This window comes from Oratosquilla oratoria, chromosome 1 (genome assembly GCF_046742065.1).
Source record: "Oratosquilla oratoria isolate Oo_2021 chromosome 1, ASM4674206v1, whole genome shotgun sequence".
NCBI classification, from domain to species: Eukaryota; Metazoa; Arthropoda; class Malacostraca; order Stomatopoda; family Squillidae; genus Oratosquilla; species Oratosquilla oratoria.
The window spans coordinates 53,249,737-53,263,513 of record NC_134777.1 but is presented as its reverse complement, the minus strand read 5'-3'; the positions used below and the strand labels follow the sequence as shown (position 1 = coordinate 53,263,513).

The following is a 13,777-nucleotide window of genomic DNA, read 5'->3' as shown; positions in this document are numbered from 1 at the left end:
AGTTCGGGTTAGTTCAAGTCAGGTAGGTCAGTTCAGGTCAGTTGCTGGAAGGCTGACAACGTGGTGGAGTACTGACTACCATGCTAAATGATATACGAGTAGACCAAGTGCTCGGTCACAATGGTGGTTACAACTTGAAAGTCGATGGAAGACCGTCAAAGTGTGGAGCACTGAAAACCATGCTAAGTGCAAGGGCATGTAGCTGGAAGGCCGATAACGTGGTGGCGCAATGACGACTATGCTAAGTGGACCATGCTAAGTGATATAGACTGAGAGCTCGGTTACAATAGCAGACACAACTCGCAAGCTGCCGGGACGCCGGCAACATGATAGAATACTGACGACCATACTGTTATATCATCGTAGATATATTTACAGTAACATAAAATTACATTTAACAATGGCGTATGCTCCAGACACCTTTATACAACGCTAGGATAAGCCAAAATAGGATAAACCTGACTGTGTCTCTGTCATGATGCACAGGTATTTATACCTAATAGTGATCTCATTCTAGAATATTCGCGACCACTTCTCGTAATTACAAAAAACACCATCCAATTAATAGAACATTTAACATTTGTTAATTATGCACAAGTAAAACCACAATGAGCATATATAAGTGAAAGTAAGCGCATGTGATGAATCATCAAATACATTGTCCAACAGCTGAGGGATGTAGAACCTCCAAAAATTGTGGGTATAAATGTATTTGTAGTAAGTTTTATATGTTAAAGTGTATGATATGCAGAATTTATGTTGCATTTATTAATAAGGTAGCACATTGTTTCACAGTTGAACAAGTTTACGAGTTAGGAGTTTGCACCACAAGACTGCACGATTTTACACCAGAGTTTAGTATTCACCAAGAGCTTAGAATTCATCTGAAGCAGAATTTCCTAAATTCTATTCCTCCACGTAACCTTAGTAGGGATACTCCATTCTACCCATTACCTATTAAGTTGTATTTAGGTGAAATAATTATGTTACCGTATTTATGAAATAGCGAAATACAATTGACTTTATTTGATCTCATTCTCAAATTTGTATCATCACGAGCTATCTCATTCTTCGAGTGTATAAATGCGCATGAAAATTAGGTAGAATATTGCAAGGAAGTGGCATACCTCCAGTTTACTGATCTAACATTTGCTACATAATTAAGAGTTAAATTCTGAATCTTGTAAATGCAAGCAAGAGGTTATGAAGAGTTTGAATTTGCACCGGTAGGATCCAACAAGAGCTTTAGATTTGTCTAGAATTAGATTTTGAAGGATAAAGTGCACGTTGTGCAAAATACAGGCCTGACGGCAAATTCTAGAAACACGTGAACTAGATATCATTATCTAGATAGATAATAAACCCCGTTGGTGATAAGGTTTCATTGACCACGCCTATCCAAAGTCAACATTTAGTTTTTATTTGCTTGAAAACCTTGGTCACTTCAACTGAATCTACTTTATGTGTTCAGTCTGATTGATGTGCGATTTAAAGATACAACTTCAATAATTTTCCATCCGGGATTTTCACTTTAAGTGCCAAAGGCCTGAATCAGTTGTTAAATGATGGGGGATGTTTTCATATTGGTGCATATGCTGCTTACCTATATACATGGATTGCTTGTATGATACACCCAACTTACTCGCAGTGTGCTGTTCCACTTTTCCCAGCACCACATTCAAACTGATCTTATTCAATGGCACCAGATTTGTCAGCACTAAAATCTAATCAGCGTCGCAAGACGCCAATTTCCTTATCTCGACTTAGTTACACTAGGTAACAAGAAAAGTCAAGTCGGATGTGGAAAAAATTATAGTAATGATAAGTAAATAAAAGAAAAATAGATCAATATTATGATAATATAAATAATAATAAATAAAATAAATAAATGCATAGGTATAGTTAAATAATAAACAAACAGGTAAATAGTAAATAATAATAGATTGACAGATAATAATAAATGAAAATCAAGCAAATAATAAACAAACAAATAATAACAAACAAATAAACAAACAATATAAAATAAATGGCAGTCATTACACCATCTCGCTTAGATGTTTATCTAAACAAATCTTAAAGCTTCGAACTGAACTACATTGCACTGCCTCCGCAGGAAGTTTATTCGTTCATTAACTACATGTTTGGAGAAGTTGTTTCTACCTACTTCTAAATTAACTCTATTTCCTGACATTTTGAGACCATTATTTGCTGATTTGAGATATCTTGTAAACTTGAAAACCATCATAATGTATAAAATGCAATAGTATGAAGAGAAATTCATAGTTCCACGACAATAGTAACTAATATATAACTATAAGCGGAGCTTATAAAGTAGTTGAATAATAAAAAAGGATGATATCTAATTATTATAAAATCTCTTTGTAATCCTTAAACTATGCTCTTTACTGGTAAATGTTCTTTAAACGATCGATCATCTCCCACAATGTACTCTGTGGTTTCAACTCTTGCACACAGGTTTTAAATGCTTGCACTCTTATGTTATGATCATAGTAATGACAATTATTGTTGGCTAGAGTATCACTGACCATCAGTCCGCAACGGCTGAAAAAAAATCCTTGGGCCCTTCTATAGGTCTCTCTGGGAATAAGCATTGGGTTGATTTTTGTGTAAAGCTCCAGTTACAATATCACGATTCTCGTCAAATGTTGTGAATTTAAAAAGCTGCAGGACGACATCGCCTACAGTATTCTAGACTTCACTAAGAACAGTTCAACAATGTGCCTAATATATGTATAGGTTTAACTTTTCTTAGTTCGTCATTCAGCTTCTAAGGTGTCATTGTACCGAAGTTGAGGCCACGGACCCCTGACTGCCGTCACGGGTCGACAAGAGTCGATTCCGATACCGCTGGATAACATTTTTGTTCTTTCCATACACATGTATAAATATAAGAATACCGCTGAAAAGCCCTGGCAACGGGGATGAAATGATAAACAATAGTGGGTAGGGTAAAAAAAAGACTCAGAATTATCAAACAATTTCTTCTTATTTGCTAACTTACATCTGTACACAAACATGACGTTCAGGTTTCATCAAGAAGATGAGAGAAAATGGAAACATGAGTTCTATGTTCTCTCTGGGCAAATCATATCGGGGACTATTGCAGGGTATTAGCGGCTCGCATGTCCATGATTTTTTTCATTCATTAAGGCATTGTTACATACATACATACGCTACATGCATATTAAAAGCCTGCATATACTGTTTACATGTATATGCATGTATGTGCATGTACACATACATACGTTATACATATACATATGCATATACACATACATATACATTTACATTTACATATACATATACATATACATATACATATACATATACATATATGTGTGCTTACTTGAACACATGTATACATACAAGTGTATATGAATGTACACATATTGACATGTGTATTTCTTTTTATCTATGTGCATTGTGCATAGATGCACATTTATAGGTTGACACTGTTCAGTTAATCAATTAACACAGCAATCCAAGGATTTCCTGACTGCTTCTACAAAGAGGGTTATCTTGCCTAGACTCTCATTTGTTTTCGTTCCAAGGCCAACAGAAATTGGCACTACTGGGTAATGATAACAACAACTGAAGCGACATGACGTCATTTTGGCTTCTTATGGAAGGAGGCGTTCTTGTGAGGATCGATATGTTGTTTCCTCAACTTTGTGAGATAGTTAGACTTTTTCCAGTCCTCCTTGACGACGTGAAAACATGATTTTGCCGGTTCCTTCTGCATATGATGCAGGACGGAACAAGTATTTCGGATACAGGAGGAAGGAGGAGGAGGAGGTGTAAATGTAAGGGGTGAGAGGATGGTGGTGTGTGTGTGGGGGGGGGGGCGAAGACAACAGGAGCAGGGAGACGTACAGTTTGGGCCACAGAAAGAAGAGTCCGAGGAAGGAGTTGCAGCCAGGAGTGAGGGAAGACTTGACGGGGCGGAACAAAGTGTGTGTGTGTGTGTGTGTGTGCGCGTTCGCGTGTGTGTATATATGATGTGATGTGTGTATGTGTGGCAGAAATACACACAAATTGAGGGGAGGAGTGGGAAATCACACTTCTGTGATAAAACAAAAAAGAATAACAAGATGAGGCTAAAAAACTTCTGTAGCATAAAAAACAAAGTGCATCCTAGGTTGGGGATGGGGTCGGGGGAATGGGCAGGGGTTAGGGAACAGGCAGGGGTGGGGATGGGAGACAAATCATTAAAGACGAATAAACCGCCCCTAGCAGAAGAGTTTTATTTATTCTTTTCATCTTTCCCACCGGGGCTCTAAGAAATAAAAAGAGAGAGAAAAAAAAAAGGTGGGGGGGACGGGGTTATGAAACAGTTTGCCAGCCCCTGAAAGGCTGTTGTGATGATTAACGGCTGTACAAACTTGGAGGCTACTACTCGACTGGCGGGACGAGGGACTTTAGAACTGTACACAATAAATAGCGGTCACCCTCAGTATTCATAGTAGTCGTATGTAGCCGGCTCTGGGGTCGCCCTCACGCGCTGTCGGGATCCCCTTCCAAGTTCTCCTCCTTCATTTCCTCCTACTCCTTCTCCTTGTCTTCTCCTTAATCCGGGTCTTCGCCTTCCTGGCCTGCCGGGTCCTCGCCCCTGAGGGCGGCCTCCTCCCACACGCACAGGGTCTTCCTCTTGGACACGGAGGACCTCGGGAGCGTTGGGCGCCTCCTCTTTAATGATCTCGACCTCCGCGGAGCCTCTCAGGATGCTGCTAGGGCTGGGGTCCCGGGTCTCATGAATAGGAGACTGTGGGCGATTTCTGAACCTGGGTCGTGAGGAGCGGCTCGGGGCTGCCGTCGTCGGCTCCTCTGTTGCCGTCGTCGTTGGTGTTGCTGTCGTTGTCGTCGCAGTTTCTTCTTGGCCCCCTGGACGCCTTCTGATGGGCCTCCTGATGGTGATACGATTCGTCCGGATCGGTCGTGCCGGCTCTTCCGTAGTCGTCGTCGGCGGCGTGTCGCTGTTAACGTTGGCTGACGGGTCGGGATCTTCGGCTACAGGTCGTCGAGATCCATCGCCTGTACCCTCGACAGGACGGATCCTTCTGCGGGCGGGGCGCTCCGGGACTCTTTCAGCCTTCGGAGTTACTGGCGCAGCGTCGATAGGTGCCTCGTTGCCGTAGTCATAATAGTAGTCATAATCGACGGCTGCTGACGCCGGAGGAGGCGTGGTTGTCAAAGCAGCCTGCGGGTTTCCTCTTCCCGAGCCTACTCCGGGCCGGCCAGGACGACGGCGCCTCGCGGGGGGGTCTGCGGGTTGCTCTGGAGTAAGATCCTGTGGTGGTTCCTGCGCAGGTTCCCTGAGAGCTTGACTCCGGACCGGGGCGTTCTCTTGACGGCGACTGGCGCGAGGTGGGTCGACGGGGGCGACAGGTTCATCTAAAGCAGCGGGTGCGTTGGGACGGAAGCGCTTCCTGTTCCTGAAGGGCCCCCCTGGTCCTCCCGGCCTACCGGGTCCCCCAAATCTTCCCCCTCCTCCTCCGCGGGGACGCTGCCTTCTACCGCCGGGTGGCCGGCGAGGGCGCTGCGTTGTGGTGGTAGTAGTGGTGACCTGGTCGTCGTAGTAGTAGTTGCCGTAGTAGTCATAGTAATCATATTCCGGATAGTAGTCGTAGTCCACGCTCGGGGCCGCGGTCGTGCGGACGGGTGGAGGACCCCCGCCGGGCCTCCGTTTTCCCTGGAGCCTGAATGGACGCAGGGGTCGCCGGGCAGCCAGGGGTTGGAAGTTGGCCGGCTTGGGCACGGGCGTGGTGCTGACTTCTGGCTCCTTGTAAAGGGCGTTATTCCTGGCAAGAAGAAAAAAAGGTGGTCAGAGATGGTTCATGTCTATCAAAGGGGAATATACTCTAGGCCTACATCGAGCTTGAGATTCGATCTGATTATGCCAATGGGAAACCACGCGAGTTGAGTCCAGTTTCAACCCCATTGACGTCCCTTGCGTGCCATTATTTTGTTTTGGTTAGTGTGAAACGAACTTGAGTTCTTGTTTGCTTGAGAGCTCCTTCCCACTCCACCTCCTCCTTCTCAAGAGTTCCTGTGGCATACCACGTGGTTTTTGTTTTGTCTTACGCCATTTTGGTAAGAGCTGACCTCCACCTAGAGGGCCCTTCGGAACGGAAGGTTATTTCAACCTGGAGTCCCTTCTTCAGCTGAATAAGCCTTCCATCCCCCTCCCCCAAAGTTTAATTTTACATAGTTTGCTCATAATGTTGCTGGCATGATGTCACGTGGTCCTCAGGCGTTCTGTGACGTCACCCATAGGCCCCGTCTACCTACACATGAACAGATTTTGTCTATGAATATTTAAACATTCAGTAAAGGCGTCTGCTGTCAGCCGGAAAAAATCTTTGAAGGAACCTCTTATTACCTAGCGTGACAGATATGGCAGATTTAAACACTTTATTCTGGCTGACACTGGACGATTTTATTAGCTCAGAGGAACCTCTAGGTGGTAAAAAGTTAAGGTTTACCTCGATCAGGCTATCTCAATGTCACCAGGCTAATGAGCATGAGGGTTCTCGTGTAGTGTCTGTCAGCCTATCAGGACCTTACCCAAGTCATTATGGTCTCTCCGCTTTAGCTTGGCAAGATTTATCAGAGAAAAATTATAAACCGCATTCCTTAGGGGGATGCCTACATTGTTATAAGAGAGAAAAAAGGGAAACTACGACAAATCGGTTCGACATGACTTAATAATACTCCATCCTTTCCTCCTCCTGGCTAACCTGTCAAAGTAGAGTTCTGAGTTTTCGCAGTCCACTTCGTTGACGAAGTGGCAGATGAAATTCTTCTGGTCGAAGGCGGTGTAGTTAGCGCAGAGGAAGTCGTACCGGATCCCGAAGAGGCAGTGATGGTAGACCTGTGGAATGGGGGAGCGTTAGGAGGGGCACAGGTAGTGGGAGGTAAAATTCTGAGAGCGACCTCTATCGTAAAAAATGGAAGATTGGTGAGAAGTAAAGTGTGGGGAATAGAGTTTGTGGAATAACCGTCAGTAATAATAATCATAAAAAGTACATACGTCTTTTTTAGTTATTCCATGAATTTGTCTCATGACGGACATAAGTCGGGTTAGAAAATATGCTTGTGACTTATCGATAAAATAATAATAATAATAACAATACTAATACTAATACTAATAATAGAAATACTACTACTACTACTACTACTACTACTAATGATAGTAATGATAGTAATTATAGTAATGATTGATAGTAATGACAACAATGACAACAATGACAACGGTAGAGATAAGGGTAGAGATAAGGGTAGAGATAAGGGTGGAGATAAGGGTGGAGATAAGGGTGGAGATAAGGGTGGAGATAAGGGTGGAGATAAGGGTGGAGATAAGGGTGGAGATAAGGGTGGAGATAAGGGTGGTGATAAGGAGAATAAGGAGAATAAGGAGAATAAGGAGAATAAGGAGAATAAGGAGAATAAGGAGAATAAGGAGAATAAGGAGAATAAGGAGAATAAGGAGAATAAGGATAATAAGGATAATAAGGATAATAAGGATAATAAGGATAATAAGGATAATTAATAATGCATACATATACCAAAGTTTTTTCCTCTTGCAAGGGAGGTAGCCAAAAAACAAAGGCATAGAAACCACTCCCACCCATTCCATTCCCTACATACTCCACTCCCCTCTACCCTCTTCCCTCATTCTTATCTTGGCACCTCATGGATGACGGGTCGGAAGCAGTGTCGCAAGACACAACACATCCACAGCAAGGCCGCTTCATTTATTCGGCGACCCCCCCTCTCCGTCCCCTCATACAGAAAAGGAGAACACGGGGAAAAGTCCCTTCGGGCTGCGTCAATTTATTTCTCATACATATTCCCTCACCCACCATCCCACACCCACTCCCCCTCATGCATCATAGCATCATCTATACAGTACACAGCCATTCTCCATTCACCCCTATCTTCTGTCCTCTCCCGTCCTTCCTCAACAGACATTCCCCTCTTTCCCAATGCCCCTTTTACCCCATCCATCCATCTCATCCTAGGTCGACCCCTCATGTTCACTCCTTCCACCTCTGCCTTCCACACCTCTTTTACTAGTCTTTCTTCACTCATTCTTTCCATATGTCCAAACCATCCCAATACTCTTTCATCAATCCTATCTCCCAACTCCTTTTCCATCCCTGTTCTCCTCCTGACCTCCTCATTTCTCACTCTATCCAGCCTAGTAACCCCTATCATATTTCTCAGGCACCTCATCTCAAACACATTCATTCAAACTCCTCCTCTCTTCCTCCCTTATGTTCCATGCTTCTGCCCCGTACAGTTCTGTCGGCACAATCACTCCTTCATACAATCTCCTTTTAGCATCCATTCCCAAATGTCTATTTCTCATTGCACTTTTTAGTTTCCCAAGGCATTTACTCGCTTCTCTCAATCTACATTCTACCTCCACCCCCAATCCTCCCTTTCCTGCCACATTCGCACCCAAGTATCTAAAAGAAGAAGAAGAAGAAGAGATAAACAACTAAAAAGAAAGGAAAATGCGGTCGATCAAAGGGAGAAGACAGGCCAAGGTAAAATAAAAACATGTAAATTAACCTTGGAAATGAAACGAACTATATGACGTCATATAGTATTTTTTCCTTAAGTTACCTGAGAACTATTGTTATTTAGATGACCGTAGTTCAAGTAGTCGGGAATAAAAGTGACAATATGAAATCATGTGGAAGTACGACAGTTGACGGCGTCGAGTTTTTATATTTGTTCCATCACATGTTCGAGGTGAACTGAAATATTCTTGGGACAGTCGATGGACAAAAACATCCATACGACGGGCAAAACCTGACAATTTTTAGCTTGCATGATACCAGCTATAGTGTACCTATGCGCGGGCCACTTTTCTGTGGCTGGTGGCTTTCCCCAAAAAGTGGACTGTGTGCAGGTTCTCATCTAAATTAATGGATTCCGTCATCAGCCACCATTTTGAAATAAAGTCACATGGTGGAGAAAATAGACCGCCTCTATTTTTTATTTTGGCTTCAACGCAAGAAAAAAACTCATGCGTGGGCTTCTATTAGATTTAATGGTGTCACCAGTCACCAGTGGAGGACAACGGTGGCGCGACAAAGAAAATGGAACCAGTCTTCATTTTTTGGCTACCACAAAAAAAAAAAAAAAAAACGGCGCATACACGATGTGTTTGCCTGTCGGAATGTGAGTGTGAATGTGTGTGTGTGGGGGGGATTCCGGTTCCCTCACCTGGCACTTGTGTGGCACTGAGGCGTAGAAACCGTCATGGCGGCCGTCACAGGTAAAGTTTAGGATGTCCTTGTCCTTTTCTGGGACGCGCTTGTAGAAGGGGTACTCGGCGAGATCATACCCGTTGAGCTCCCGCGGGAGGTTGGGATCGTGGATGTAGTCGATCTGTGGGTTCCCGGTCAGCACCGGCTTGGGCTCAGTGGTCACGTCTTCGGCCACAGGCTCGGGGGCCGCTGTGGTAGTCTCCTTTGACTTGGGGTCCACCACTTGAGCACCGATGGAGGAGACCCCAAGAAGTAGTACTAGGAGAGCGATGGTGCCGGTCCATGACCCGCCCCTGCCTGGAAAATAAAAGAGAAATTTTAGTCTTATGGTGAAAGCTTACGGTGTGTGTGTGTGGGGGGGGGGATCCACTCAGTCTCAAAAAGTTCTGCTCTTGCCATTGAGTTAAACCCCGCAAATGTAATTCCTCCCGCCCCTCCTCCTCTACGCAGAGCTCATTTATGACTGGAGACTATACCTCTACTCAGAGAAGATTAGTGATCATTTCTACCATCCCTCTTTTCTGCTGCCTTCTATGGATCTATCCTTTATATCTTCTATGACTTCATTCCTTCGACGCGATATTTTCCCCTCAAGCTCCATTTAATACAACAAATTCTTGTGGTTATATTCGCGTAGCTGAACTCAGGTGAGGTTACAGGATTTTTGAAAGTGACCGTACAAAATCAAGAAAGAAAAAGAGATAATGTGCTTAGACTAGTGATCACAAGTAATACATTTCTGTTAATTAAGAATCCCCTGGATGCAATCATTCTAAATTGGCGGAGACTTGTTAAAAAAATAGTGTTAACCATTGTAAAATTTCACTCATTAACAAAATATCTCAACTGATGTCAAGATAAACTTTTTACTGTCTGTGAAGACGAAATGAACACCTTTAAGTAGCTTACTCATTCTGACGTCATGCGATTTTATTCAACTAAAAGACACACATAGACAATAAAAAGTACTATAAAGATATATTAGAAATAATAAAACAGGTTAAATTCAACGAGATCTGGACATTGCTGACCATGTGCTCGGAAGCAATTTTCTGAGTCGATCAAAATTGCTTGAAAAAATCTCATCAGGCTAGGCAGTATTGGGCTAGTCAATCGAGTTAGACAGAAAAAAAATCGTTATACTAAGACGAAAAGAGTAAAAAAAAAAAAAGGTGTTATGATTCGATCGAGGCGTCGTTGGATGTCTCCTTCTCTCAGTAGCCGACTGAAGATTCGTATATTCCATCTACAGTTGGTTTGTTCCATTGGGAATCCCTGGAATTTGGTATCACCAATATTAGGAACGAACAGTTCCGAAACTCCACGAATACCAGAAATGCTTTGCAATATATTGGTACATTTTCGAAAAGCGTTTCTATTCCTAATATTGAGAATTTTCAAATTTTGGATACTCAACAACGAAATTTCTAAACATGTCCACTGCAGGTTTGTCGACCTATTCCCGAGGGGATGATGCAGTCTCATAAAATACATGTACACAGAGATCCACAATTTAACAACTAAGAGTTTCCCCTAAGCTGAAAAAGATTGGCGGTAGACGAGACAAAAAAGTCACATTCGTTCGTTTTGAGTGAAACTCGCATGGAAAATACAGATATAAACACACACACACACACACACACACACACACACACACACACACACACACACACACACACACACACACACACACACGCGCGCGCGCGCGCACGATCGGCAGAGAGACGGCGACGATTGGAACTCCGGAAGGTGACGAAATTTTCGTGGACTTAAACGACGATGGAGTACCTGTGTTGTATTAATAGGGAAGGGAAAGCTCGTGGTGTGGTGGGCAGGTGAAGAAAAAGGAGAGGGGGAGGGACTAGTGGGGAAAATGGAAGAAAATGGCGAAGGAGACGAACGGGCTCCCCCTGACATCAGAAGGAATGTAAACAAAAAGGCTGCAGACGACGCAGGTGAAGTCGAAAATATCAGTAAGGGCATTAAAATTAGAAATATAGATAAGAACAACATAATAGAAAGTGGAGATAATCATTTCCATGGATTTAATCAGGGAGGGGATGACAACCTCCCACGATTAGCAAGTCTAGAGAAAAAACTAGAGAACATGAACAAACAGTGGGAGGTTAGGTTCAGCCAACTTACACGGATTACACAAAGAGTTGATAAATTGGAAGAACTAAAGAAGGAGAACCAAAACCTAAATAAAGAAATAGAAGAATTAAAAAGACAGTTAAAAGAAGTAAAAGATGAGAATGAGGAATTAAAGAAGAATAAAGAGAATAAAGAGTCCATAGCAAAAGAGGTACAGGGTTGGAGAAAAGTCCAAGAGAACAACAAAATTGAATTTAGAGATATAGTGACACAACAGATGAAAGAACAAACTAAGGACACAGTTATTAAAGTGATGAGGGAGAAGGAGAATATAGTAAGAGACTTAGCGGATAAAAAGAAATGTATAATTATATTAGGGATGGAAGAAAAGCATAATCCAAATAGGACTACAAGAGTAAAGTAAGAGGAGGAAAAGGTAAACAAGATATTAGAAGTAGTTCAAGAGGATGAACAAGAAACAGGGAAAGAAATTGAAGAAATATATAGAATAGGGAAATACAATACAGATAAGACCAGACCAATTAAGGTTAAATTCAGGTCACAAACGACAGCAGAGAATATCTTAGCAAAAACAGGGAAACTAGCAAAAAGTGATCAGTATAAACAGGTATGGATAAAAAGAGAGATGAATAAAGAGGAAAGAGAGGATGAGAAAACAAAAAGACTAGAAGCTAAGAAAAAAAAACGAGAAAAGAACAGAGTCAGACAAAGAGAAATTCTATTGGAGAGTAGTGGATATGAAAGTGAGGAAATGGTTCATAGCAGAGAAAAACGGAAGGGAAACAGAAAACACGATGGAAGTAGCAGAAAATTAAAAGTGTCTTACACAAATATAGATGGCTTAATAACAGGCTTGAACGAACTGAATGATTACCTGAAGGAAAAAGAACCGGACATAATGGGAATTGTAGAGGAATGTCACATATGGAAAGAATAGAGTAGAGATGATTATGATGGAAGTGAAAGACAAGGATGGGAAGAGCAGGAAGTCTGTGGTAAATTATGTGCCTCCTAAAACTGTTTCATGGGAAGAGAGAGAACACAAAAATATGTTAGAAGACACAAGGATAATACTAAATAAGATAATGGAAGATGGAGGAAGAATAGTTATAATGGGTGACTTTAATTGTAAAGAAATCTCCCAGGAAGAGATGACAGTGAAGGGTGGAGATGATCTATGGGGAAATGTACTACTTGATATGATTGTAGAGCATGCAATGACGCAATGGATACAAGAGAATACTAGGTATAGAAATGAGGAGGAACCATCGAAGCTAGACCTAATATTCACATCAGAACCTGAAATAGTGGACAAGATTGAATATAAGACACCAATGAGAAATTGCTAAAGAAATTAGAAACTGCAGGAGTAATACAGGCCAAACTACTGAAGTGGATGGAAGACTTCTTGCATGAAAGAAAAATAAGAGTGGTGATAAAAGACAAACACTCTGATTGGGATGAAGTGATTAGTGGAGTTCCACAAGGAACAGTTCTGGCACCAATAATGTTTGCTATACATAATAATGATATGGATAAAGGAATTGAAAGTTATATGAGCTTCTTTGCGGACGATGTAAAATTTTTGAAAAAGTGAACACTAGAAGATTGAGTCGCTGCAGAGTGATCTAAATATAGTATGGGAATGGAGTAGGAAGTGGGAGATGGAATTCAATATTAAGAAGCGTAGTATAATGGAATTTGGAAGAAGCCAAACAAGAATATCGGGATCATATAAATTGGGAGAGGAAGAAATTAAAAAAGTAGAAAATGAGAAGGACCTGGGAGTCATTATTATGAATAATATGTCCCCTGAGAAACATATAAACAAAATTTTTGGAGAAACTTATAATTTGATAAGAACAATCAAAGTGGAATTTACAGTACATACATGGACGAATAAATGGTGAAGAAAATACTAGTCACTTAGATAAGACCAAGATTGGAGTATGCAGCGACGACGTGGTCACCAAATACAAAAAACATATAACAAAACTTGAAAGAATACAAAGAGCAATTACGAAATTGACACCAACACTCTTAGAACTATCATACGAGCAAAACTTGAGCTACAGACATTAGAGCAAAGAAGAGAGAGAGGAGACTTGATAAGTATTTATAGAATCATGAAAGGCATAGAAACTATTGATAAAGAGGACCTAATAAAATGGGATAGTAGAGATACAAGAGGACACGGAAAGAAAATCAAGAAAGACAGTTATAGAAGAGACCTGAAAAAGAACAGCTTTTCCCACAGGGTAATAGACGTTTGGAACAAGTTAACTGAAAATGTGGTGTATGCAAAACCGATACACGAATTTAAAAACAGTCTAGATAAAACGAGATATGAAGACGGAACA

The 13,777-nt window shown here is 41.8% G+C and overlaps 1 protein-coding gene across 2 annotated transcripts in view; it reads right to left on the bottom strand.

The window, feature by feature from the left end:
- Positions 1–2,988: 2,988 nt before the first annotated feature.
- Positions 2,989–13,777, bottom strand: part of LOC143023543 (uncharacterized) — a 136,028-nt gene continuing 125,239 nt past the window's right edge. For both annotated transcript variants that reach the window (XM_076182947.1, XM_076182376.1), the window contains exons 3-5: positions 9,259–9,599; positions 6,759–6,892; positions 2,989–5,819 (exon numbers count right to left, since the gene is read on the bottom strand). In XM_076182947.1, coding sequence (XP_076039062.1) covers positions 4,472–5,819; positions 6,759–6,892; positions 9,259–9,599 — 1,823 coding nt within the window. In that variant the 3' untranslated portion in view covers positions 2,989–4,471. The remainder of the gene's footprint in view (positions 5,820–6,758; positions 6,893–9,258; positions 9,600–13,777) is intronic.